This window comes from Pleurotus ostreatus (genome assembly GCF_014466165.1).
Source record: "Pleurotus ostreatus strain PC9 chromosome Unknown scaffold_2, whole genome shotgun sequence".
Taxonomy (NCBI): Eukaryota; Fungi; Basidiomycota; class Agaricomycetes; order Agaricales; family Pleurotaceae; genus Pleurotus; species Pleurotus ostreatus.
The window spans coordinates 1,080,532-1,107,268 of record NW_023503157.1 but is presented as its reverse complement, the minus strand read 5'-3'; the positions used below and the strand labels follow the sequence as shown (position 1 = coordinate 1,107,268).

Here is a 26,737-nt window from a genome sequence, read left to right as displayed (position 1 = left end):
CACCATCTCTGTTTTTACTGCCATAATTCATCATATCATGGACTTGCGGGATATATCGCTGCTTCAATACCATGGATTTGATTAGCACTTGATAGCGAGAGTTACAAGGGTTCAAGCACAGCGTTGGACATATGATGGGAGAACTACTAGGTATGTAAGCATGCTACATCAGTTGTGTAAATTACATTGTACAGATGACGGTGAGGCAACCAGCCTCTAAATAACGCAAGTAGTCCCATGAGCGAACGAACAATACATAGCATAGATATAGCTATAAAGAAAGCAACGAGCGGGCGACCATATCTGTGGATTAGGTTTCAAAATTGACTTGATGTCACAAAAAATTACGAGTTCAGGAAGCCAGCTTCTTCCAGCCCGCGGCGTATATCCGCGTTCTCCATCTCCAGATGCTGCACTTCCTGGCTCTTGTTCCAGAACCACGCCGTGTCTTTCGAGGTCGTGTGCGTCAAGTGATTCGAGATGAATATCTGCGTCGTCTCGCTCTCCGCGATATTGTACGGGCGTTTCTGGAACTTGAGCATGAAGGAGATGAGTTCGTACCACCGCTGGCGTTTCTGGAAGCATATGAACGGTTCCTTCGAGCTGCCGTTCGAGGGGGCGGGGTTGGTGAAGGAGGAGCTGATTAGGGAGGACGACGAGGACGCGGAGTGGGTGCTAATGGGTGTGGTGATGGTTTCGTCGGAGTACTGGTCGTGGATGTGCGAGATGTCGGTGAGGTACATGCCAATGAAAGGAACGCAGGGGCCTTCGGTTGCTTGCAGTAGGGTTCGGTAAGCATGGAATCCGCCTGTCGGCTCATTATATCGAACCAAAGCTTCGAGGGTTTGTTTACGATGTGAGTGCGCCCACGTAAGATGCAGCCGTTGTATCACTGTGCTCATCAGCCCATTGATCAACGCACTCATCGAAGCATGATTGTTCAACTGCTTGCATTTCTATTATATCAACATATCAATCAGCACTGCGTCGCGGCCATCAAAGGAACTAGGGCGGAACGGGCACCACTCACTTCAGCCACCTTGATCCAGAAGTCCACCGTGCTCGCGCGTTTGCTCAGGATATCACTTGTCAGGATGCTCATCTTCACCCACGCAGATAGCCGGTCATACGTCGCGCAGAAAGCGGTTAGGTTGGCGATGTCGCCGTGCGCCTTCGTCTTCGCGGATCTAAGACACTCTTGTGGCGAGATTTTCGAGTATAATTTGAACTCCAGCAGGCATAGCTGCTCAGCGATGTTCGCAGGGTCTTGCTTCGCGAGCCCGACCTCTGCCCAGTTTTTGTCCTTCCGTTTGGGCGTCCCCGATGGGAATATCTGTGGCGGGGAAAATGTCTGCATCGGAAGTGGAGTCAGGGTAAAAATCGTTGCTAAAATGTGGTGGCGACTGACCAAGGATTGTATTTTCTCGATAATCAGATTCGCGACTCCCGCTAGTGGTGACGGTGGTGTAATCAACCGTAGGAAATCGGTCAAGCGTTGCGCGATGTGAGGCTCCTCCTCGAGTAAGCGATGGTCTTCTAGCCAGACGGTAAAGACAGTGAGCACCCGATTCCGCGTTGGTTGGAGCTTCTTTTCCTTCCATTCACTAAACTGCGAGTCCGCAGTGAGATCGTCTGGAGGATTCATGCGGAACCTGTCAACGAGCATCTCGAAGAGGGTGTCGGCGGTAGTGAAGGTGCGGAATGTCATGAGAAATGCATCACGGAACGACTCTTCAGAGGCTAGAGCTTCTACACGGTGTTAAATTTAAAGCAAACCAATATCGTAAAGGAAATGACGGACTGGTGTTCTGGGGTGTTGACAGCCTCTCTACCAATGCGGGCAAGGTGGCCATTCTGATGTTGCCGTCCTTGTCTAGCCTGAGTTGATCGGCGTATTGGGGGCGGAGGTACCACGGCATCGAGCTATTGTGGCGCGCGATGACCCAGTCGACTGCGTCCTCGCTGCCTGTGAGCTGCTTGATCTTGTCCACGCTGACTTTTGGGCTCGTGACGTTATTGGCGTCTCGTTTGTCGCGACTGCTCCCGCTGCGGTGGGAGGGCGAGGAGTTGCTCCGATGGCGTTCTTCTCGCGGGGTGGGCGGCGTGGGTTTGTTGATGGCTGCCAGCATCGAGGGGGAAGCGGGGAGGGCGCGGTCTTCGCTGAGTATGCGCTCCTGGTCCTCACGAGCCCGCTTGTTCGCTATGCGCCATAAGTCACTCGCGACATCGGTGGACTACCCGGCCAGTTAGACACACAACGGAAGCGTGCGAGCACACACGCACCTGTTTTCGAGAGGGCTGTCTTCTCGGGGGGTCGTAGATTTGGACCGAAGTAGCGATGGGGGCGGTATTGTAGAGCTGCTCCGCGCCGTACTCATACGCTCGCAGCTCTTCGCGCACATTCCATAGCTTGTCTGCCATCTCCTCCGAAAGGGGCTGCACATACGCCCTGGGGATCCAGCCCACGCGGGTGAACCCCTTCCGCATCGCCGCCCACCAGCCCGACTCCTCCTGCTTCACAATCTCGAGGATTTCGTTTTTGCTGAACGGCAGATGGTCGGGATCGTCCGAGTCAAAGTCGTGGAGGCAGAGCACGGAGTAGATGATGGGGAAGGTCGCGGTGGGCACGGTCGACGAGTCCGCGGTCGCGCTGCTGGCGGTGGTGGAGGACATGAGGGACGAGGGTGGGGAGTTGGAACTCGGAGGTGACAAAGACATTGGCGGCGGTTCATATGGGGATGGATCAATGGACAAATGCAGCGTCTGGCGGACATGCGGGCGCGGCGTGGACATCATGGCCGTCGACGGTGGTGTCTTCGGGGAAGGAAGGAAAGAAAGCGGGACTTTATGACAAAGTGGAATCAAGGATGGCTAGCTGATGATCGACTCGACGCATAGCCCCCATCCACACACAACCATCAGATTCCGCACAAGCGCCCGTCTCACCGCTCACATCCACTCACTCGAGGCGCGATCTGCGAAAATGTGCAGCTGAGCCCACGGAGCACCCACGCGCACTCGCGGCCAGGCAGCCTCTGCACCCAAACCAAGTTAAAGCGTCCGCCTGGGCTTCTCGCCTGTGCGGAAACTCAGCTAAATGACTTCCATAGATGTCTGGGATCATCCCCGTGACGCCGGGCTGTTTATAGCGCGTCTCTGCACTACGGCTGTAGACATGTTCTTCTAGAACCAAGGGCCTAACGTTGCCTTTCCGTGACCTACGGGACGAGTTGTAATGTCGCGGTCTTTCTCGCAGGGCACAAGCAGTGCGTAACCTATGCACGAAGGCGTATATGAAGACCGACACCGCAAACAGTACAAGGAGTCTTCGGCGAAGCTAACTCCTTCCAGGTGCATATTAAACTTTACTTCCTCCCTCTGTAGGCTGAGGCGCCCAGGCCATCGCTGCTAGTCTCCGAGTGATCGAAGGTGATCCAACGCCTATCCCCGAAGGAAGCATCGCAGCAGCACCACGCCGCCCACGACACACCCTGCCACCTGACCCAACGCGAGCCCAGCCCAGACGCCTTCGATACCCCATCCCCCCGCTCCGTTTCGCGCGCTGTCAGCGTTGCTAAAGAAGATGAGGTACACGCCTAACGGCAGCCCAACGCAATAGTCCGTGCTGCGTCGGATTAGGGTAAATAGGTGAAATGGAAGTTGGCGGACTGGGGGTGTATTTACCTCGCTACGAGGCTGGAAAAGAGCATCTACGCCAGTCATGGTTGTAGATTAGTACTTGACATCGGCATTACTCGTTCGAGGCTTACTGGATACCCAAACGCATCCAACGCGCCATCGACCCATGCGCCTATACCTTGGGCAGCTATGTACACCGCGATAGTGGGAAACGCGCATGTTGCTATCTGTACGACACCTATAATCAAATATAGAGCACGGTTGTCAGTGAGGGCTATGACTTCAAATTGAAACTGAAAGTGAAGCGAATCGAGACTGGGCTCTGGAGTGACAGGTACGATGGTGGTGACATTGTGATTATGAAGGGTGTGGAATATGAAGGGAAATGGAAAACGGAGAATATGGAGGGTTTTACACGCACCTTCATCGGGTGAAACGAGCCGCGCTATGCTCGACGAGCACAACACCGCAGCAGTGCTATAGCAATGATCACCAAGGTCAGCCAAAGGTCCCCGAATCACCGAATCACTATAACCCAATCCCCAAATAACCAAATGACCAAATCGCTAAAGACCCAAATCGCTAAATCACCCCGACTTCCGAGGCCCATTAGGTGTGCAATGTGCATTCCATCCAGTTCCATCGCAGTCTCGCACAACCATAACCTCCCATAACGTTCTGGTGAACGCTCTGCCACGTTCACGTCCACGTCCACGTTACAGTCCCGAGGTTCTGAAGTGACGAAGCGATGAAGTGATGAAGTGGTGGACCGGCCACTGACCTAAGGAAGACCACCCCGAGCAGCGTGAACGCCAGCCCGATGAACGCGACGACGCGCGCCCGGCGGATATCTCTCGCGGCGACGTGTTTCTTGAGCCTGAATCATCATGAATGTCAGAATACGCAGTGAATATTTGAATGCTAGCATGGCGAGTGTTGGAATAGGGAATGCCGGGATGCCGGGGTAGGGAATGGCGGAAATTCCAATTCCACTTAGTGGACGGAGAGTGGACGGAGAGTAGATGGGAATGGGAATGGTGAGTAGGTAGGGGAAGGGAATGGGGAGGGAATGCGAATGGGATGGGAAGTGAACGGGAATGGGAATGGGAAGTGAATGGAAGCCTCGCAATTCCCAAATTCCAAAAGGACAGAGAAAGAGCATGAGCACGACGTTGTTGGTCTCCAAGTGATGAAGCTTTGAAGTACGAAGTTGTGAAAGACATAACCGTATAACGAAAGAAAGCTCAACGCGTCACGAACGACACGACTTCTAATAACCCATCGTAGCTCATCATCATAACGAAACACCGAAAACCAAACCACGAAACCACGAAACCACGAACCCTCAACGCAGCACAAACGCAGCACAAACACAACACAAACCAAGACACTCACCGAGCCCCACAAACGGCCCTCGCCGCAGTGGGCACCAGGTGCGCCGTCGAGACCGTCGCCAGGAGGACAGCCTGCGCGGCGAGCGTCGACGGGCCTAATCTGCTGAACGTTTGTTTTTATTTTTATACGACGAGGGTAAGAGGGTAAGGGGATAAGGGGGTAAGGGTAAGGGGTAAGGGGGTAAGCCTGGGAGGGGGGGTAAGCCTGAGAGGGGAGGGGGGACGTACAAGCACGCGATCTCACCTATCTCGCCTGCCCCTCGACGCGGCCCATCCTTCCGCAAGACCACGCACCCCGCACACGCGAGCATCCCCGCCGCGAGCGCGTTGTGCGTGCCCGCCGCGACGGCCGCGATGGCGGGCGCGGCTGCGGCGCCGAGGTGGAGGCGGAGGCTGGGGAACGGGCCATCGACTGCAATCCATGCGTTAGCGTGAGCAAATGGGTGTTAGGATGGGGAGTATTTGAAATAATGGAGGTATGGAGGTAACGGAGGTAATGGAGGTAATGGAGGTATGAAGGGGCGCACCGAGGATGTAGTTGAGCCCCACCGCCAGAGGGTTGAGCGCTGTCAGCGCGGCGGGGTAGATCCATGCATACCCTGTCACAGTCACAGTCCCATTCGTCGTCAGTACTCGCGACTCGCGTGTTATTCGTATTATCGAGGAGGAGAAGTGGGGAGTTAAGGGGAGGGGGAGTTAAGGGGAGGGGAGAAGGGGGAGACGGACCTTTTGCCCCGAGATACCGCCTACACCCAAACCAACCAAAACCCAACCCAAATCCAAAATCCAAATCCAAATCCAACCCAAAACCAAATCCACAATGTTTCCCAAATGTAATGCACCACCAGTAAGCGATCGATCCACAGAATGCATTAATACACAGAATGCATGAATGCAAGCGGGCGCACGTACTTCAAGACCTCGACGACGCCGAACGCGGGGAGCCCGAGCGCCGCGACGCGCAGGTAGGCCGCCGCGAGACGGATGATTTCGTCGGCCTCGGCCTCGCTCGCAGCCCCGGCGTTGCCCGCACCGTTACCACTACCTTTAACATTCCCATTCCCATAATCAATACCATTCCCATTAACATTCCCAGTCCCATAATCAATCCCACTATCAATACCATAATTCGTAGTGTGGCGGGGCTGCAACAGCCCAAGCAGCCTCTCCGGGGCTCGCCACAGCGACACGATCGGCTACATCATACATCATACATTCACATAGTACCCACCCCCACGTCCACATATCAGCAATTTGTTCCACTCAATGATTACCCGTTCAGGAAGGGGTACAGAGGCGGAGAGGAGGGGAACGCACCGGCAGAACGAGAGCCATGACCAGGAGGGCGCGGAGGCACCAGGCTGCCGCTTCGTCCTCCACCTCCTTTGCTTCGTCCACTTCTTCGTCTACTTCTCCATCTGGGTATGCGCTCCGCGGCGTATACGCATCACCGCCACCACCGCCACCACCACGTCCACCTCCAGACTCGACATCAACGAAAGTAGCTTGTGACCCGTACGCTGACGAAGAAGTAGAAGTAGACCCATAATCATAATTACAATCATAATTACAATCATAATCATGACTATAGGCATACGCATATATGCCCGGCTTGGACGTCGACGCGGTAGGTGCGACGGCGACGTCTGCTTTCGTCGAGGAGCGGGATATGTGGGACGAGCCCAGGAGTGTCGATGTTTCGGAGGAGGACGCAGACGGGGACAGTCCCGGCGAAACTCTCGAACTTGAGGGTAACGATGACGGCGGTGAAGGAGGCGGGGGCGACGAACGCGCTGGAAAAGGCGAAGACGCGGTAGACCCCGAAGTAGACGTCGATCCAAACCTAGACTTCATATTACACGCCAAATTCGACGTGTACGCGCATACGAGCCCATCCAAAGCGCGCCCGACCGCCGCAAGCACACCGTACCCCATAACGCCGGCCACCGCCCCCGCGAGCCCCGAGCGCGCGCGCGGAGAGCGTGCCGAGGGCGAGCGTGGGGGCGAGGTGCGGGACGTGGGCGTGGGCGGAGGTGCTGTGTGTTTAGAGCGTTTGTGTTAGTATATTGGATATTGGTGTGCGTGGGTTGTGGTGGTGAAGGTAAAGGGGGTTGTTGATGGGTAGAAGGAGAGGGAAGGAGAGGGAAGAAGAGGAGGGGAGGGGGAGGGGGAGGGAGGGAGGGGAAATGGGAGGGAGGGAGGGGAGGGAGGAGGCTTACTAGAGGGCCGGGATAACCCGTTGCACGAATATCATGGCCTCCAACACCATATAAACGGCCCAGTCCGCCCAATTCGCGTTCGCGTTCGCGTCTTCGTTAACATTCTCGGGGTTTGGCGCGTTGGCATTCTCACCTTCGTCCTCGTCCTCGTTCCCGCCCGAAGGTGACATCGAAGGCGACATCGAAGGTGACGTTGCACGTAACTTCAAACCATCGACGTACGCCTCCAGATCCCACCGCGCCCTCTCCAGCTCCCCCACGCTCAATTCCAACCTCAACTCCACCGTCCCCCCATTCCTCAGAAATGCTGAAGATGACGCGTTCAACACCCCAAACACGCCGACGAACACCCACTTGCGTACGGTGTGCAGTCTGTTTAAGACGAGGGCTGTGAGTATCTGTTGGAGTTGGGCGGTGAGGTACGCCTGCACACTGGTACGTGTTGGGAGTGTCGGGATCCTCGAAAGGGATTGTACGCCCGTGCCAATGGCGGGAGGGATGGTGCCAGTGGGGATGTCGAGGAAGAGGTGGGGCGTTGGGGGTAGCACCGCAGGAGAGATAGTATCGGTCGACGCGGGTGGGTCAGTCGCGTCTGGATCCTCCTGCGCGTCATCGACGCGTCGTCCCTCTCCAACCTCAGTGTCGGTTTCGAGTGCAGTTGCCATACTCACGCGTATACGTGGAGAAGGAGTACCGTAGGAGGAGATGGTCGATGCAGTGGAATGAGAGAACGAGAGAATGAGAGAATGAGATTACTCGCGCTCTGAATCCGAAGCCGAAGACGAAGAAGAGTCCGCACGCCATTAATCAATTACGCCCGTCCTCAGGCTCGAGTACTTCAGTTGGCTGCTAGTAAGATCTTCGATCTTCTCCCCTTCTCCTCGGCTTCTGGCAATCGCGCATCGAGCTTCTAATTGACCTTGGCGTGCACCTCAACCGAATAAAGCACTAAAGCACTAAATGAATCATTCTTGATATGTGGGTCACAGACTAGTCTTATGCGAGTACGTACACGTTGCAAGATTTCAAAGTTTCAACGTCAAGACGACGCATCGACGTACGCGTGCCCCTAACTCGCTCCTAAGCACCCCTTTTATCCTGCTCCCTCCCGCTATTCCTCAGGCTGGTACTAACCGGTACTAACCACCAATAATCGCACGTCATAATGCGCCCCTGTTCCCCTGTTCCCCTAAATCCTCTTATGCCTTCTTTTGTCCTTCTACTCCTCCGTGCCTCCTACACAGAATTCTTCACCCAATCGTCTGACGTCATATCCCTACCCTCCCTTCGCACCTACCCTCCCTTCGCACCCACCCTCCCTCCCTCCTCCCATCTTCATATCCTCCCGCCAACGTGAACAGCACGCGCACGCGCAGGCGAAGCGACCCCCGAAACCGACGACCCACCCGGCGGCACGACCCCGCCCACGAGCGGCAGCGGCGGCGGCGGCGCGACGACGAGGTACTCGCGGTACTTCGAGAGCGGGGGCGCGAGGTGCGCTGCGAGGGATGTCGCCTGATAGGCGTGTATCGATCGACGAGTGCGTGTATGCGTGTATGCGCGTATGTGGATATAATATGATTAGAACGAGTGTTTTTGCATTGGGGAAGGGGGAATGGAGGGAATGGAGGGACGAGTGAAGGGGAGAAAGGAAAGGAAAGGGAACGGGATGGAGGACCACGTACCTTGGCACGCATCTCGTCCCACGACACGTCGTCCGTCCCGTTCAGCGCGAGGAGCATGAGCGGCGCGTCAGGCGCGTCTTTCTGCTCCTTCTCCTCCTCCTTCTCCCTCTCCTTCTCCTTCTTCTCTGTATCTTTCTGTGTATCCTTCTCTTTTTCTATCTCCGATGTTGTTGACTCGTCCTTCGATATTGCTTCGGCGGCGGGAGGCGCAGAGGTAGAGGGGAGCGTGGATGGAGTAGAGGGGGGTGCGGAGGGTGCGGAGGGTGCGGAAGGAAGTGCGAGGATGGGGACCACCACGATCCGGCCCAGCTAGATATCCCAAATATCCCAAATATCCCAAATACCACATATAACAGCAACATAGTGAACGCAGTCAGCACAATTCGCATAGCAGGATCCACCCAAACCCAAACACAAGCACAAGCACAAACCCAAACCCAAACACAAGCACAAGCACAAAAACAAAGACAGAGTCAAAGACACGCGTACCTCGCTATCGACCATCCCGAGCCCCGCGCCCTTCGTCTCGCCCCACAGCTCGCTGCCGAGCCCGACGAGGACGCGGATGTCGTCCTTGCTCCTGCTGCCGCGCGCGACTGCTGCTCTCTTCGCCCCGAGTGCACTCCCACTCACCCCACCCGCACCTGTTGCGCCTACGCTGGTATCGGGGTTGGCATCCGCGTCTGATTCGGCGTAGACCTCTGTCCCGGGTCCGGGCGCAGAGGACGTCGAGGATGTTGACTGCGTCGAGGATTTCGGTGATTTCGGTGATTTCGGTGATTTGGGTTTGAGCGTCGACGCGGGGGAGTTCGGCGCGACGTTCGACGCGAACGCGGGATTCGAGTAGTTATCCTTGTTGTACTTGTTGCCGTCATTATTGCTGTCGTTGCTGTCATTGTAATTGTAATTGTTGGAATCGTTGTCGCCGTCGTTGTTGTTGTAATCGTCGTTGTTGGAGTGGTTGTTATTAGACGCGTACGAGATGAGCTGGCCGGCGGTCGTGAAGAGGATGGCGGTGTGGAGGTGCGGCGGCGCGAGGACGTGCGCGAGCGTCGTGTGGAGGGTCGATAGGGAGAGCATGCTCTGAGGCTCTGAGGGTCTGAGGGTCTGAGGGTCTGAGATCTGAGGGTAGTGGCGATGTGGTTGCGGGATTGCGGGATTGCGGGATTGTGGCAGAGTGCGCTGGTGGTGAGGAGTGTGTATGTAGAGGCGTATGTAGTGGTGCGGAGTGTGTACAGTGAATAGTGGCGTGTACAGTGGATAGTGGATAGTAAGAGAGTGGGGGCGGAGATGGGTACCAGTCGGGAAGTCACTAGATCTACTAATATATTCAAGTATTCAACATTGTGAGATACCCAAGTACTCCGTGACCAAGGTACTCCAGCAGTCTGTGAGTCTAAAAAAGGCGTAATGAAGTATCGCCCGCCTAGCTCAATCGGATAGAGCGTCAGACTTTTACGGAGGGCGATCTGAAGGCTGCGAGTTCGACCCTCGCGGTGGGCTACTCTATAACTTCCTAGCGAACTTTTTTATTTGATTTTGTTTTTCATTCGTTTTTGTTTTCGTTTTTTGTTTTTGTTTTTTTGTTCAGAGAAAGAAATTAATTTGTAATTCGTAATTTATATCAAATCATGGGTCATGGGTCATCGATTCAACGCTGAACGGCCAGATCTATATACTTATAATCCGCCGAACGGCAGCGTGCGTAGCTACTTGGCAGCACTTGAGTACTTGAGTGCCTGAGTGCCTATCTGGACGATTGTACGATTGTACGATTGATCGAGCGAGCGAGCGAGCGAGTGAGTGAGTCAATGAATGATTAATATCTAGTATCCAATATAAAGCAGATGTACGGGAATGAGTGTATGAGTGTATGAGTGTATGCATGAATATGAATGTAGTAAGCAAGGATGTCTGAGGGCGTATATATATAGCCCGTGAGGTGTGACTAGTGCTAGTGACTAGCGACTAGCCGACTACCAGCGAGTGATAACAGAGTACCAACGAACAGCAGAAGCAGGATTAAAGCAAGCATAAAAGCACCACCAAAGCAAAGCAGAACACCGAAACCCCCAATATCAATGTTAATGTTAATGTGAGTGTGAGTGTGGGTGTGGGTGTGGGTGTGAGTGTCGGCCGGCTGGCAGATAATAGGTAACCAGTAAACGTCGAACGTTGAACGGGAAACAGCAAACAGTAAGGGCTCTTCCCAATGTTGATAGGCGTCGATGCGGGTGGGGCACTGAAGCCCGCGTGTCTATCTTCTCTTCTCTTCTCTTCCCCACCGTCTCCGCGTCCCTCTGCGTCCCTCTGCGACCTCGTGATCCTCAAACGTTCGCCTCCCTTCCTCCTGATCATCCACAGCTTCCCTCCCTCCTCCCACCCCCTCTCACCAGCTAACAACACTCCACCCCCACATCCGCACACAGACTCCCCATCCCCAGCAGACTCCTCCGCCGCCCCCCGCCGCCGACCCCGCACACGCGCTCGCGCCCGCTGCCCATAGCGCCCGCCCGCAGGAGGCCGAGCGCCAGCGCCGATGCCGTGTCCTCGATGGTGACTTTGCGGTCTGTCATGGTGGGGGAGTCGACATCGACGTCGGGCGGGGGTGGGGAAGCGGGTGCGGAGCGTGAGGTGGAAGGGGTGGTGGAGGCGGAGGCGGAGGCGGAGGCGGAGGTATCCTTAAGCAGAGGATTAGCCAACCCCGACGAAATCGTCGCGCCAACCACGTCCACCGCCGCTACGGCGGAAGAAACGGTGCTGCTGGAGGCATTGCCTGCCCCATACGTCATCACCCTCACGACATTCTGCACGGCCTTCAGCCTCAAATACACCGGATTGGCAATCGGGCGCAGATATATCGGTGTGGTCGCCTTCTTCACAGCGGCCGTGGGAGCAGATGTCGATGGCGCGATGATGTGGTCAGCCGAGTGGGCGTATGGCGAGTAGCTGGCTTTCGACGAGGAGGATGCGGATGGGATTCTCGACGAGGAGGAGGAAGAACGTGAGGAGGAAGGCGAGGAGGAAGAGGATGGGGGATGGAGTGAGTTCGGGTTGTAAGGCGAGTAGGATGATGATGCCACGAACGACGTCGACGAACTCAATCTCCGCCGCCCGCGAGACGATCCTGAAGATGACGACAGCGTTCGACGCGAAAGCGGCGCGAGCTCAACCACACGGAGATCATCTCCCTCGTCGCCCAATTCCTCGTACGTCCCGGAAATGGGAGACCTAAATCCAGCAGCCGCCCTCGAGACCGCGACTTCCTTCATGGTCATCGCAGCCGCCGTGGTCACGGACGAAGGGGTCCCCACCTGAGGCGGGAACACACTCGCTACGTCTTCCTTCTTCGCCCTATACCCGCTCTTCTTTCGCCTAACTCTGATCCTTCCTCGTCCTCTCACTCTCGCTGCCGTCTCTTCTGGTACACGCTTCCCATGGGCCGCAAGATCGCTAAGCACCCCGCCTCCAACACCCCGCCTCACGCCAACACCATACATCACCCCTCCCATACCCCGCCCCACGCCCACACCTTGCGCGCCCATCAACCAGTCGCGCGCGTCGACGATCTTGTCTGCCGACCGCCCCCCTCTCTCTTCCACGCCTGCAACTCCATAATTCACATTCCCTCCATCGATCACCGCAAATCCAGCAACAGCGCCAACGTAAGCGGTGTGGAACTGCTTGAATTGTTGCAGAACCCTTCCCACCGTCACTAAGTGGGATGATAGTGCCCGGCCTAGGGATAAAGAGGGCATTACACGAGGGACAGCGAGCGTTGACGCCTGTGTTGATCGTTCATTGGTAGCAGCGGTAGCAGAGAGAAAGACTGGTGCGTCGGCACGGGTGGTTGAGAGAGGGCAGTCTCCGAACGTCACCACCGTCCGCTCAAGCTTCCGATGTCTATGCCCATCCGCTGCATTGCTACTAAACGGTGGATGGGAACGAGGATGTCGTAGACGCCGACGATAGCAGGAGCAAGTTTCTTCCTCTGACTGTAGATTTCCTTTCAGCGACTGTTCGTCGAGGTCAGGAAGCGGAACCGTGTCGAAGTTATTCAAGGCGTCGACGTGATCCAGAGGAGACGTCGATTCAGTCCCTGAGACATACGGGGAGAGCCATGATCTCAACGAGAACCCTGAAAATGAATATCATTAGCACACATAGAGATGCAAGTCTAGGACAATCAATTCGACCTACCCGAAAACCTCGATGACGCGCCTTGAGGCGTCTGATTGGTATTAGTATTAAGAAGTGGCTCGTCAACGATGCCAGATGTCAGGTATTCCTTTCCTTCCGGCGAGGTGCACGGAGAAGAGGTGGGTGTTGTGATTAGTGACGAGGATGATGTAGCTGTTGATATAAGAGAAGAGGCCGAGGATGTTGATGATGATGCACTGTCGGAGGAGAGAGAGGAAGAGGAAGGCGATGGAGATGAGGGCGTTGGTGTTGGTGAAAGAGATGAGGATGATAGCGTGGGTGATGACGGTAGATCGAGGAACGTTGATGAAGTGGAAGCCAGAGTGAGCGAGGGTTGAAGGCACGACTTGGACACGAGAGATAACCACAGCCCCGACCGTCGAGGTCGCTCAGGAAGCTTATCATCTTTGCACATAACACCAGCGTCCTCCTCCGCATTCACCACCTCGTCTGACGGCGGAGTGGCAAACAAAGCGGAATACTGCAGGGGTATCTCGTGAGCTGTCCGAGGCGTGTTCATCGCGACCAGGTATTCCTTCCTGCACCTTCTACATCTGCTGATGCCCTCCTCCAATATACCACCCACTTCACTCTTCGCGTCCTTCTTGCCAAGGCCAAGACCATTGACCTCGGTCTTCTCTTCCTTCTCGCCGTCGTCATAAAGCAACCTGCGTAATAACAGCCCCTGCTTCCGCTTCCTCTTCCTCTTCATAGAATCGACCTTCCCGTAATTTCGCAGTGGCGGTCGTGACATCAGCGCCGGCGCCGATGAGATCATGATCGCTCCTTCTGCATCCGAGTAAGATTTGAAATCAAGCTCGGCAAGCGTTGGCTCGGGAAGAAATAGAGGCCCTCGCATTCTCTTGCGCACTTCGTCGAAGGTTATCGCGTTGGAAGAGCAAGAGGTGGAGTGGGGTGGTGGTGATGAAAGAGAAGAACGGGATAAATGGGAGGGAGAAGCTGAAGGAGGAAATTCGGCGACCCTATGGTGTCGCCTGCCGGATGTAGATGTGGATAAGGATTCCACTTGCGGAGTTGTCGAGCGCGTAGCGGGACTCGTGGTTGAAGGCGTGGATGAGGGTGACATGTGCATAGAATGCATGGTCGACGGCGACGTCCTCGACATGGGCGCAGGAGGAAATACAGGATTCGTGGCACTGATGGCCGATGCTGTAGAGATGCACGGCTTTCCTGTTCCCATACCCACACCCATAATGTTCATGTCCGCAGAATCCATACTGCCTATACCCCAATCCATACTCTTCTTCCCCATACCAGCGCGTGCGCTCTTATCTTCATCGCACGATGTACAGTAATCACAGTCTCTCATCGAAGTCATCTGTACTCCGCCGCATCGTATCAAAAAAGTGCCAGGAAGTGCCAGGGGAACCAGGAGCGTCGCAGGAACGAGCAAGGGCCAGCCACGACGACGTGCAAAATAAAAGAGAAGAGAAAAAGAAAAATCAATGTCAGCTTCAGGCTCGTCGTAACAAAGGCATGGGGAACGTGAAATCTGACTTGCCTCGTTGCATACGCATGGGATTTCCTGCATACATGGGGTGCTGACAGCGCTAGACCCGGGATGAGTGGGGTTCGGTGTCGGCGGAGAGCGTGCACTGTGGCTTGCGGTGTAATGTGAGCTTGAGCTTGAGCTGGATGCACTGGAAGCTGTAATATTCGAGTTCGTTGAGGTCGTGGGTGGAGTCAGTCGTGATGGTGATGGTAGAGAACGAAGAGGTTCTGAGGGCCGGAGTAAAGCACTGGGGAGTGGATATGCGGGGCCAGCGATTGGATGGCATGACTGCATTTCGGCGCCACGCCCGCGGTTTGCCTCCATTTGCCCCTTGACTCTCCTTTCCTCACTCGCCTTCCTCGCCAACGCCGCTCGCGACACCTGCTGAGACCTCCCCCGGCTCCTGCCCATCTTCTCAGAGCCTGCCTTCCGTTCTTTGGTCGCCGCCAGAGCACTCGTCACCGTCGGGGGCGGAGTGGAATCACGAAGTGTCAAATTGAGCTTGTTTGAAGAATAGACGGCTGATATGGTAGCATTATTATACGGGTGGCGTTGATGAGGATACGCCTGTGCGTGCGTGCGTTGAGGATACGGAGAAGAAGAGACCTGTGGTGGTGGTAGTGGTGATGGTTGTGGTCGAAGCCGAGGCGCGACAGTCGCGGTCGTATGCATTATTAGATCCAGGCGGCTGGCTTCCAACAATCAGTTCATCACGTCTTTGCAAGATGGTCTCCAAGTTTATAGCAAGACTGAAACAGACAAAGCAATTGATTTACGGAACTCGCAGGTGAGTCAAAATGTGGATCTGAAACAACACTGCGTACACCGCACCGAGTATTCAAGCACTCACGCGCACGTTCAAGCCGCACGACTTGCAATTGAAGGTGGTAATAGAGCAAGATGATTGGGGAAATGCAATGTAGATGCGATAGTACAGTATTTAGCTGCAGAGATGGATTACTGATTATTGATGCATGCTAGATGATTGATTGCGGGATAAATCGATGAAAAGGTCGACTGTAGGTAATCCGACGACGACAGCCCGACACGCTGCACGCCAACGTTTCAATGTACACGCGTCTGAATCCACAACCATGTATGGCGACGAAAGCTGATGTAGGCTTGCCTTGAGGCAGCCTACCTGATGGCACCGCAGTCACGATGTTGTGGGTATGGTGGCGCGTCACCGGAATACAGGTGTGTGATTGGCAGATAACGGGAATGTCAGACCAAGTCCAGGACTCGGGGCCACTTTGTAAAACGGAAGCATATCTCATTCCGACGTGACACTACATAAATGGCAGGATGAATGCAATTGACTCGGACCTCATTCCAACCTGCGAGCGCTGGACATTGGAGCAGCTGGAGGCGTCCCGACCCATCGCGAGTTGGCGACGGGCGTCGAGAGCTGCGTCGAGTACGCAGCAGGATGTGGCACTGTGATATACTTATCTGATACGCCTCATGTTTCCCAGCTGGAGCATGATCGTTGTTGATTCCTTCATAAGTCCTTTTGGCTTGCTGGAACCGCCCTCCTGGACCTAGGTACGAGTCATGTTAAATAGCAGAGATACCCCAATGACTACCACAATGAGATGCTCAGTATATCTTTTCCTCCTTCCAATTGGTTTCCAATACGACGCGAACAGGACAAAAAAGGAGTGGTGGCAAACACCTATAGCCCACCGCGAGGGTCGAACTCGCAGCCTTCAGATCACGCTACTCGCCTGTAAGAGTCTGACGCTCTATCCGATTGAGCTAGGCGGGCGGATGTCGGAGAAACTCCGCGCCGCCTACCGTTGCTGAGTATTCCTATATTGGTTTGCCCGCCATCCCGAGCCCGCTCAGAACGAGGAGGCTCAGGAGATCTACTTAGGAGCGCGATAGCGATGATTGTAGTTGGAGTACGTCGGGTATGTCAGATTGGTATCGGTCCTTGGCAGTCATGGAGCTACTTGCTTCGTCGTAGAGTCGCTCATAGGTGTAACTGGCTTGCTTTGCCGTTTGTGAGGTTAGATTATGGCAATCTAGGCGGTACAGGGGGGCAGGGGTACGTGATCACGTAGATAGTTTTCGCGCCTGTAACAGTATTCTTAAGTTTCTTTATGCGTTTGCTGGAGTACCCAGTCAAACGCAATACTTGTTCACTCAGATCTTGTGCATCTTCAGCAGCTTATTCCAACAGAAGTGTTATCGATCCGTCGTTGATTTCTTTTAAAGATGGAGCATCATGCAAATGAGGATACGCCTCCACCGTTCGCTCCAGTCCTATTCCCTTTCTCTGGCCAGTGCGATAATCGATTGTTATTCAGCAGGTGCAATATTTGGCATGACTTTACAAATGTTAGCTCGCACGGAAAGTTGGTGGTGCCGCCACTGAATTGAAGAGGAAATCTTACCTCGATCACCCTTGGAGTATGATTCAGGCCAGGGTGAGTACACACACGAGCTTGCTAGTCCGATACGCAGCATCCGAGTGTCGGACTCGCCTGCTTAGATTGGTTACTTCCTTGATCAGGGTTTTAGCGCCAAGAGTGTCCACTGCGCCACTGCGGGTTGTTAAGCGCTTGTCGCTTCCGCTCCGTCATCTACAGCCCTACTATATACTTCGAGGTTCGCTGCGATTAAAGCCGGCAAGTAGAAACCTACAGAATATCCCCAAATCACACAAGTAAGGAGTTCCATTGCCTTGCCCCCAGTGTACGGCAGATCAAACTTCTGACATATCATGATTTCAGAACTGCGCTTCCGGTGCTCTACGTAGTACCATTCACTTTCGCCCAACACAGCGCGATCCGAGCTTTACGTACGATATAATGCCGCCACAATGGAGCGCTCCCAAAGCTAAGGTCGGTCTTGATTCCCTGGCTCCAGTCTCTCGCGACGGTCTCATATGCGATCAACACAGGTGCAGCTGCGGTACATGATTCCATGTCCTGTTTCAAGCTATCGCTCATAATTTGGACCATCTACGGCTAGGCTTGCTGTTCAGCGACTACGCACGCTCCAGCAGAAGAAAGAGGCACAGGCCAAGGCTTCCCGACGCGATATCGCAACTCTTCTTGAGAAGGGCAAAGTCGAAACGGCACGCATCAAGGTCGAGAGCCGTACGTGCTCTACGCCGGCATGGAGGCTAATCTCTCATGGAGAGCTGCAGTTATCAATGAAGATATCCACGTCGAGCTACTTGAGCTCCTGGAGCTGTATTCCGAACTGCTACTCGCAAGATTCGGTTTATTAGATCAAAAGTAAGCCCTTGATATGGTATCTCCTTTTCTGCAATGCCTGACGATAAAGTAGTACGCGGGAACCGGACCCCGGCGTTAGCGAGGGCGTATGCAATATAATACATGCCGCCCCGCGGACAGAACTCAAAGGCAAGCTACTGTTTTGTGGACGGGATTTGTCCCTGTCAGGCTTGGTACTGACGTTAATGTCGATATCTGTAGAGTTGCACGTCCTGCGCGAGATCTTGATGCATAAGTATGGACGAGAATTCTCCATCGCCGTGATGGAAAACCGGGACGGACGTGTCAGCGATCGGGTAAGTCGTTGCTGGCCATGCACCCACCCAGACCCTATTCTCCATTCTATTGCACCCGACCAGTCGCATCGTATGCCACTCACACTGCCTGAAGGTGATCAATAAATTAACCGTCGCCCCACCATCGCTGGAGTTAGTCGATGCGTACATGACGGAAATTGCGAAAGCTTACAGCGTGGACTGGGCCCCTCCGAGCTCCTCAAAGCAGAATCCTGAAGGCGGTGACAAGGTTGGCACCTTTTACCACCTATCTGATTGCCAAATGGCTTATTAGGTTTGACTACACCTGCCCAGGAAACGTCCTCCGCCGATCAGCCGTCTGCGGTAATAGCAGTTCCTGACCTCAGCAACGACGTCAAACCAGCGCCCAACCCGCCAGATCTTCCGCCGATAGAAGGCACAAACGAGAAGAATACACCCACAAATGCGAAGAGCGTGTCCGACAAGAGCAAATCACCCTCAACGTCACCTCCCAAGAAAGACGAGGAAGAAGACGATTTCGACGCGTTGGCAAAACGATTCGCCGCACTCAAGAAGCGGTGAAAACGTTGGTCCATGTAGCGGAAGCGTTGACTGTTAGCGGCTTAGAAGAAAGCCAATCCACCGTTCCTACGATTCGTGATTCGTGATAGTTAGCTAGATCATGGAATATACTCTCATTGGTTGGTTCGAAATACCCTGGGAGTGAGTACACATGTACGTGGGCCGTGTAGGGAAAAGATGGAGATCTTGATTGACCACACGAGGCTTTCACCTCCCAGCGACGGTCAAGTCTCCGCCGCAAAAAAAGGGACGAGAAGGGTGCATATATCCAATCTAGCCCTCCCTGAATTTCCGAGAACTCAGGATTCTACAAACGGTAGACGGAGGGGTTAAATACAGTATAGTGTCACGGCCGAAGTACTCAGAGCTTACTGCTCTTCTGACCCAACAGGTGTACGTATGTTTTGCCGGCCTACGCGGGGTGGGAGCGCTGTGGTATCCACCGTCTACATGATGCACACTATATCCGGGGGACGTTCGTTGGGGAACGACAGCTAGAGGGTGCGGTCATCAGGGCGAGTGGCTCGATCTACTCCCCATGGCATGCTTTATACTCTTGGCTTTATGTGAACAGCGGCTGTCGGAGGACTTGGTGACATCTCAAGTGGACGTGAACGTTTCTATATCAGCATGTGACGGTGAACGGCAGAAGAGCGCCTTATGCAGACTGAGAAGTAGACAAGGATAGTTCCTGGTCCTCCATTTGGACTTCGTTTCTGAATCAGACGTGGAGAAGTTGATAGAACATCGAAAGGTAAGCATGGCACATTGCTGTTGCGTCCAGCAGGGATGGTTATATGTAGTACATTCAATGAACTCAAACTCGAGATCATACGGCGTGAAATTGTACGTGGAAGGCGTTATGAAAAGCGAACAACGTCGTCATTGACAAGCGAAAAGACATCGCGTACTAATTCCGAGCAACAGACATGTGAGACTCGCATCGCCTTGTTCTAGCCTCCAGCTGGCTTTGGGCGATGTCCGGAGGGAGAGTACCGAGTAAACGCAGGCCACGGATGGTTGGACACGAGGAGTAGGCTTTACCACATATTAAGACTTCTGCTGCCGGAAGAGTGAATCGGCGGTGGTCATTGTATCGAAAGGACAAGGTGAGAGACAGGTGTTGATGGTGGCGCAGCACTTTGTCCCACAGCTATTGTATTCGAGTAGAGCGAGGCATCGACGGCGACGGAGATTTGAAGGGAGAGCTTATGCTATCGAACGCGTGGGCGTAATAAATGTGGTGCTGACTGAGTCTTCTTGTCCGTGTAAGTACAAAATTCGTTCCATGGCTTGGGCGTACTCTTCATAAAATGAAAGATTATTCATGGAAACACGCCATTGCCTGGTAATTGCCATTTGCGGAGCGAAGGAGGTTGGCCGTCGTGGGTAGTATTCATGGGCGACCTGATCTTGAGAGGGAGAGGCCGCCGAAATAGCTGGCACTCACGGTGGAGTGGAGTATGGAAGCGAAGGGTTTTTGTACGTATGATGAACGCAAGCGCATTGGAATTATTTCAGGCACTCAAGCCCGCTGTGTTCGTGGGGGATCGTTGCGGTGGACGGGAAGACGACGGTGGGACGGTAGATGATGGCGGCGGGGCGTAAGGTTGGTTGGCATGGGCTAACGAGGATTTCCGCTGATCCCGCAATGGCATAGAGTGTGCGACCATACTTTCTCCGACTTCTAGCCCTCCGTGCGGCGAGCAAATAAATAATTGATTGAAGCGAAGCCGATTCGGTCGATCAAGGTAGCGAAGAGGATCAGCAGGGTACTATCGTCGGAGAACGCAAATGATAAAATTACCTCAGTTTTGAAGATTGATGGCCTTGCTGAACTCCGGCGGGACATTTCGTAGTGACGGTTCAAAGCGAGGCTGCGTAGGTGTAGGTCAATAAGGTACAACCTGCTTCGCTACGCGGATTTATGATGGACGGTAAAATAAATCAGGTATGCACTTGGTGAGTAAACAGACGCTCGTTCGATACTTTGTGGTACCTCATTGCGGTGTTCGGACACAGAGTCTCCTTTCATTGACGAGTATGCAACCACCTGGAAGTAAATGAAGCGCCAAGAATAGGTCAGTGTGAGAGCAGCGATAGAATTCGCGAGCCTTCAACAAAAGAACAGAAGTGAGCCTCGATTAGATGGAACTAGGGTGGCGATCTCTTACGGAATCTTTGGGGCCGGGAGAAAGCACAAATGAGGGCCAAAGGCGGAGGTCGGGAGAGGGACGACTCACTTGGGAGTGACAGACGAGAAGGGAAGTCCGGTCCCACGTGCCAGAAGCGTGGAAAGAGACGGCCGTAGCCCTGTCCGGATGCCGTAGCTTGCCGTACCGTAAACGGTGTTCTAACCATGTCCGCCGAAACCAAGCCATTATATATAACCACCCTCGCCATCCTTTTTCTGCGCTACTCCCTTGGTTTCTCGCGTCCACCATGTCGACCGTACACAATACTTACTTTCGGTACCAGCCCTTGGTGCTCAACGAGGACTCCGACGACGACATGCGGTCCACCGTGTCCTCTTCGCTCTTCAGCGCCTCTGGCGACGTCGATATGAGTTCTGCGACCTCGTACAGTATCGCCTCGAACCGATCAGACTCTCCAGCACCTTCTTTCGTATCCCTGACTCCTTCAATGGAAGCAGCGGCATTTAAGATTGAGTATGGTCGCGGGATAAACAGCGCCTCGGACGTCTATAGCTTACCTGCAGACGACGAGGAGCTCGATCGTCTGGGTGAGTCGTATCTAATGAGTTTCGTAATCGTTTTTCTAACGCCGGTCAGATCGACAGCACCTTCTTTTCATCGAGGTCATGGGTAAATACCCACGGACAATACGACAGGTTCTTACCCCAGCTTTCCCTGGGGATACTAAGAATGTCTTGGATTTGGGATGTGGAAGCGGGAGCTGGTGAGCTCTTTAATGCAGCTATCATGTATCTTTCGCTGAACAGTGACAGGATCATGCAAATAGCCCGCGACTTTCCCAGTTGCGACGCCGTCGCCGTGGACTTGGTCCCAATGCAGTCTACGTAGGCATCTCGTCCACGGTCCCCTGCCTCCCACACTCAACTGCAATCTTATTATAGGGCTATGCCTTTCAACTGCAGGTACGACACACTGCTTCGTAAATAATCTTAACTGATAGCCTTCTCAAACAGGAGCGAAGTCGATGACATCAACCTCGGCCTCCAGCATTTCTACGACGACTTCGATTTCGTCCACGCCAGGCTCATTTCCTCTGGGGTAAGGCTCCCCTACGTGGTTTATTACCTCCGGCTGATTCGGCGATCCCCGTTCACCAGATAAAGGACTTCCCGGCCCTCATCCATGAAATTGCACGGACCCTAAAACCCGGAGGACTCCTTGAGCTGATGGAGTTTGATTTCCACGCGTACGACCGGAAATTCCAGCAAATAGTCGCGCCGATCGAGACCATCGATAGGCCGTGGTGGCCCCGCTGGCTTGCCTTCGCAGAGATGGCCGTCAATCAACGTGGTGGGACTCCCGACGCTGCGAATCACCTGGAACGATGGGTTCGAACGCATGGCGCATTTGAAGAGGTCGCATATCAAGACCACTGGATTCCGACCGCCCCCTGGAGTAGATCAGAACCTTGGAAACACTGGGGCGACGAGATGCGCGAAGACATTTATGTAAGAGTAACATTTCTATAAGCATGATGTACGAAGTGCTGAATCATCGGCTAGGCATTCATGGCCTCTGGAAGGCCCTTGCTTTTGGGAATCGGCGTGCCGGAAAGCCTTGTCGACGAGCTCGAAGAAAAGGCAACTGAAGAGCTGAGGGGCGCAAGACAAGTCACATATATTCGTCTACAACGAGTAATTGCGCGCAAACGCCACGGCTGGATCGCTCCGGAGATACTCCTCGAGCAAGAAGAGGCACGGCGCCAGCAGGAGCAGGAGCAGCAGCAAGAAGCATTCCAATCCCTAACTATATAGATTATCTTCTGTCTTTGTGTACTGATATCCCCTGCTTTCTATGTTTTCTTGCACATGTACTTAGGAATTGCAACGTTTAGGCTTATCGTATCATACGGACAATATAATGTTATTATCTCATATAAGTGACTTTAGGGACAGTTTGTGAGCGTACCCCTAAGGATCGTTACAGACGAGCTTTCCCACAGTCAGTGCCAAAAATAGACTATTCACTCTATCAAAAATATTGAACTGGACTTGTTCTGCACCGACCGACCCGCCCTTTTGTATTACCCCCTCGCCCCCGCCGCACAAAAATGGCCTCCATAGAAGATTACGATGAGTTCGGGAACTACATTGGCGCGGACTTGGACTCAGATGACGAGGACGAGGTACCGCAAAATACATTCGTCCCACAACCAGCTCAGTCTGCAGCACCTTTAGAAGGGTACGACGATGAGCCAATGCCTTCGGCGGACGCGGGTGCAATGATGGAAATTGATGGTGCGCCCCATACCTGCTGTAATTTCAATCTCTTACATTGAGTTATTATGGATTACAGAGCCTGTACATAACGCGGTAATTCTACACGAGGACAAGCAGTACTACCCTTCGGCGAATGATGTATACGGCGCCGATGTCGAGACGCTCGTACAAGAGGAGGATGCACAACCGCTAACCCAGCCTATCATTGCGCCAGTGAAAGTGCGCAAATGGACAGTCGAGGAGAAGGATATGCCGGAGACGCGATTCGACAAAGCCTACTTGCTGAATATGACTTCCTTCCCGGACATGATACGAAACGTCGCAGTCGTCGGACATCTGCACCATGGAAAGACGGCGCTCATGGACACGCTCGTATTCGAGACTCACAAACTCGTATGGGACTCTGATAAACCCGTACGTCTCTGGTTGTTACGCTCTCTGCTAGCTTCGTTGAGCCTAAGGAATTAGGTACGGTATACTGACACACATGTTCTATCACGGCAACGCGAAATCTCGATAAAATCATCGCCGATGTCCCTCGTCCTCTCGACAACGTCGGGAAAGTCACACCTTATCCATCTCATTGATACGCCAGGACATGTCAATTTCGTCGATGAGGTTGCGTCCGCGATCAGATTGACCGACGGCATTTTGTTAGTGGTAGACGTCGTGGAAGGGGTGCGTGGTTTCTATTCGTTCATGGTGCCGTTTTTCAACCGTGAGTAGTTAATGGTAGGGACTGAAGCCATCATCCGCCACGCCCTCCAAGAGGGTACCAAAATTACGCTCGTTGTGAACAAAATCGACCGTCTGATCCTAGAACTACGAATCAAACCCGCAGACGCGTACTACAAAATTAAGCATACGATAGAGGAGATCAACACTTTCATCAGGTTCGTTTCTACGTTCAAACGACCCCATAATCTTACCCTATATACAGCACTATTAACCCAGACCCCGACATGCGGCTCACTCCCGAGAAGGGCAACGTCGCGTTCGCGAGCACTGACATGGGCTGGTGTTTCACGTTACGTTCATTCGCTCAGATGTACGCTGATGCGTATGGTATGTCAACCGCTCGTGTAATCTGGCCTCTTGCTCACTCAATGCATAGGCCCCCTTGACGTGCAGTCCTTCGCCGATCGACTTTGGGGCGATATCTACTTTAACAACGAAACCCGTAAATTCACCCGCAAGCAGTCCGATCCAGAGCACAACCGGTCCTTCATCCAATTCATATTAGACCCGCTATACAAACTTTACAGCCATGTTCTCAGCGAGGAAACCGAAGAGCTCAAGGAGACTCTCCATGGATTAGGTATCCACCTCAAGCCAGTCATGTTCAAGATGGATGTACGACCACTACTTAAGGTCATCCTCGACCAGTTCTTCGGCCCCACGACGGGCTTGGTAGATATGATCGTTGAACATATTCCGTCACCCGTAGAAGCTGCTGCCGCCAAGGTCTGTCTTACGTCTTTAAGAATTCTTCGTCTGGCTCATGAATACTAGGTCGAACATACATATACTGGGCCCCAAACGTCAGATTTAGTTGCTTCAATGAAGGCTTGTTCAGCGGACGGCCCCGTTATGATTCACGTCGCAAAACTTTACCATACTACCGACGCTCAATCTTTCAGAGCCTTCGGGCGTGTTATGAGCGGTACCGTCAAGAAAGGAATGGACATCAAGGTTCTTGGCGAGGGCTACTCGCCGGAAGACGAGGAAGACATGATGAAGACCGTCGTTGACGACATATGGATCAGTGAATCAAGGTTTATACTACTCTCTTCGTCTCCGATCATTCGCTAACGAGGCCGCTAGATATTTCATTCCCGCTGAAGAAGTAGGCCCAGGGAACCTTGTTCTACTCGGTGGCGTCGACGCGTCGATATCCAAGACGGCGACGCTGGCTTCCATCGACATCGACGAGGACCTTCATATCTTCCGACCCATCAAACACATGACTGAATCCGTACTTAAAATCGCGATCGAACCAATTCAGCCGTCCGAACTCCCCAAAATGCTCTCAGGTCTGCGCAGCATCAACAAGTCCTACCCTCTCGTCTCGACGAAAGTGGAGGAAAGCGGGGAACACGTTGTCATTGGAACTGGTGAACTGTATCTGGATTGCGTGATGCACGATCTCAGGCGACTCTTCTCGGAAATAGAGATCAAGGTATCAGACCCCGTCACAAAGTTCTGCGAAACGGTGTTGGAAACGAGTGCCCTGAAATGTTACGCCGACACGCCTAACAAAAAGTACGGACAATTCCCTTGATTATTTGTCAACTGCTGAGAAGCCTATTTTTAGGAACCGCATCACGATGATTGCTGAGCCGCTTGAGAGAGGGATCGCAGAGGACCTTGAGCGTGGGCGAGTCACGATGCGAATGACTCCAAAGGAACGAGGAACTTTCTTCCAGGAGAAGTATCAATGGGATCTGCTAGCCTCGCGGTCAATATGGGCCTTCGGGCCTGACGAGAGCGGACCCAATATTCTTCTCGATGACACACTTCCCTCTCAGGTACGTCGTATCTTTACTCCCTCTATCTATGCTTTGTCTGACGATGTGTCAATAGATTGACAAGAAGCTCCTTGGTACAGTCAAAGAGCATATCAAGCAAGGCTTCCAATGGGGCGCTAGGGAAGGACCTCTGTGTGACGAACGTCAGTGGATCATGTTGCTCGGAGATATGCGTGTACTCATGTCACTTTTCCAGCCATGCGCAACGTCAAATTCCGACTATTGGATGCCAGCCTAGCCCAAGAACCAATTTATCGAGGTGGTGGCCAAATCGTCCCGACAGCCCGCAGAGTCTGCTATTCCTCCTTCTTGATGGTGAGATAAGGCATGCATGCTTAGAAGTCTTGTTAACGCCACGCATACGCAGGCTACCCCGAGGTTAATGGAACCTACCTACTACGTTGAGGTCCAGGCACCGGCTGACTGCATATCGGCGGTCTATACGGTACTTGCCCGCCGTCGAGGACATGTGACGCAAGATATACCGAAGGCCGGGTCACCTCTGTACACCGTCAAAGCACTGATACCCGTTATCGACGCGAATGGTTTCGAAACTGATCTACGAACGGCCACCCAAGGTCAAGCCTTTTGTTTACAAGTGTTTGACCATTGGTCGGTTGTACCAGGTACGTCGCATGAGTGAGCTATGCCGTAGCTCTGTTTGATTTTGATCCCAACTTCTAAGGGGACCCCACGGATACGAGTATCAAACTTCGTCCGCTAGAGCCTGCATCTGGACAAGCCTTGGCAAGAGATCTTGTGCTCAAGACCCGGCGGCGCAAGGGCTTGGGCGACCAGATCGCCGTTTCCAAGTATCTCGATGACGAGTTCGTGGTACGTTGATTGCACTTGTCTCCACATGTACAAGGCTGATCACTTTTATCATTGAAGCTGGCCTTATCGGCTTCGGGCCATGCAGATCTATTAGGCTAGCTTAACTTATTGTAGTTGTTGTACATCATGCCCTGCTTTCACGCGGATTTAGATATCCTTTTGCTTCTTTTATCAAAAGTGACGGCTTCTCTCCGCGTAAACGT

General features: G+C 53.4%; 7 protein-coding genes and 2 non-coding genes across 9 annotated transcripts; 4 read left to right on the top strand and 5 right to left on the bottom strand.

The window, feature by feature from the left end:
- Positions 1 to 344: 344 nt before the first annotated feature.
- On the bottom strand, positions 345 to 2,793 carry PC9H_003145 (uncharacterized protein; the record flags this gene model as incomplete). The annotated part of the gene is made up of 4 exons (XM_036772740.1): positions 345 to 956; positions 1,031 to 1,740; positions 1,802 to 2,234; positions 2,284 to 2,793. 4 exons carry the CDS (start codon positions 2,791 to 2,793, stop codon positions 345 to 347), a joined length of 2,265 nt encoding a protein of 754 aa, XP_036634213.1.
- A 1,545-nt stretch (positions 2,794 to 4,338) lies between these two features.
- On the bottom strand, positions 4,339 to 7,917 carry PC9H_003144 (uncharacterized protein; the record flags this gene model as incomplete). The annotated part of the gene is made up of 6 exons (XM_036772739.1): positions 4,339 to 4,516; positions 5,262 to 5,426; positions 5,946 to 6,229; positions 6,351 to 6,876; positions 6,959 to 7,069; positions 7,253 to 7,917. 6 exons carry the CDS (start codon positions 7,915 to 7,917, stop codon positions 4,339 to 4,341), a joined length of 1,929 nt encoding a protein of 642 aa, XP_036634212.1.
- A 670-nt stretch (positions 7,918 to 8,587) lies between these two features.
- Positions 8,588 to 10,017, bottom strand: PC9H_003143 (uncharacterized protein; the record flags this gene model as incomplete). Its single annotated transcript, XM_036772738.1, has 3 exons — positions 8,588 to 8,767; positions 8,938 to 9,246; positions 9,427 to 10,017. The coding sequence occupies 3 exons, from the start codon at positions 10,015 to 10,017 to the stop codon at positions 8,588 to 8,590; spliced, it is 1,080 nt and encodes a 359-aa protein (XP_036634211.1).
- A 340-nt stretch (positions 10,018 to 10,357) lies between these two features.
- On the top strand, positions 10,358 to 10,440 carry PC9H_003142. The gene has a single exon. It is a non-coding gene; the product is annotated as a tRNA-Lys (tRNA).
- Positions 10,441 to 11,333: 893 nt separating this feature from the next.
- On the bottom strand, positions 11,334 to 13,996 carry PC9H_003141 (uncharacterized protein; the record flags this gene model as incomplete). The annotated part of the gene is made up of 2 exons (XM_036772737.1): positions 11,334 to 13,075; positions 13,138 to 13,996. The coding sequence occupies 2 exons, from the start codon at positions 13,994 to 13,996 to the stop codon at positions 11,334 to 11,336; spliced, it is 2,601 nt and encodes an 866-aa protein (XP_036634210.1).
- Positions 13,997 to 16,329: 2,333 nt separating this feature from the next.
- On the bottom strand, positions 16,330 to 16,418 carry PC9H_003140. The gene has a single exon. It is a non-coding gene; the product is annotated as a tRNA-Lys (tRNA).
- A 1,048-nt stretch (positions 16,419 to 17,466) lies between these two features.
- Positions 17,467 to 18,737, top strand: PC9H_003139 (uncharacterized protein; the record flags this gene model as incomplete). Its single annotated transcript, XM_036772736.1, has 6 exons — positions 17,467 to 17,558; positions 17,630 to 17,757; positions 17,808 to 17,898; positions 17,951 to 18,194; positions 18,289 to 18,423; positions 18,489 to 18,737. The coding sequence occupies 6 exons, from the start codon at positions 17,467 to 17,469 to the stop codon at positions 18,735 to 18,737; spliced, it is 939 nt and encodes a 312-aa protein (XP_036634209.1).
- Positions 18,738 to 21,179: 2,442 nt separating this feature from the next.
- On the top strand, positions 21,180 to 22,707 carry PC9H_003138 (uncharacterized protein; the record flags this gene model as incomplete). The annotated part of the gene is made up of 7 exons (XM_036772735.1): positions 21,180 to 21,480; positions 21,530 to 21,656; positions 21,706 to 21,777; positions 21,835 to 21,855; positions 21,907 to 21,991; positions 22,051 to 22,401; positions 22,456 to 22,707. 7 exons carry the CDS (start codon positions 21,180 to 21,182, stop codon positions 22,705 to 22,707), a joined length of 1,209 nt encoding a protein of 402 aa, XP_036634208.1.
- A 296-nt stretch (positions 22,708 to 23,003) lies between these two features.
- PC9H_003137 (uncharacterized protein) lies at positions 23,004 to 26,633 on the top strand (the record flags this gene model as incomplete). Its single annotated transcript, XM_036772734.1, has 14 exons — positions 23,004 to 23,190; positions 23,249 to 23,586; positions 23,641 to 23,850; positions 23,899 to 24,065; positions 24,113 to 24,237; positions 24,287 to 24,636; positions 24,685 to 24,947; positions 24,997 to 25,434; positions 25,487 to 25,700; positions 25,756 to 25,843; positions 25,897 to 26,015; positions 26,068 to 26,326; positions 26,386 to 26,534; positions 26,592 to 26,633. 14 exons carry the CDS (start codon positions 23,004 to 23,006, stop codon positions 26,631 to 26,633), a joined length of 2,949 nt encoding a protein of 982 aa, XP_036634207.1.
- Between the last annotated feature and the right edge of the window lie 104 nt (positions 26,634 to 26,737).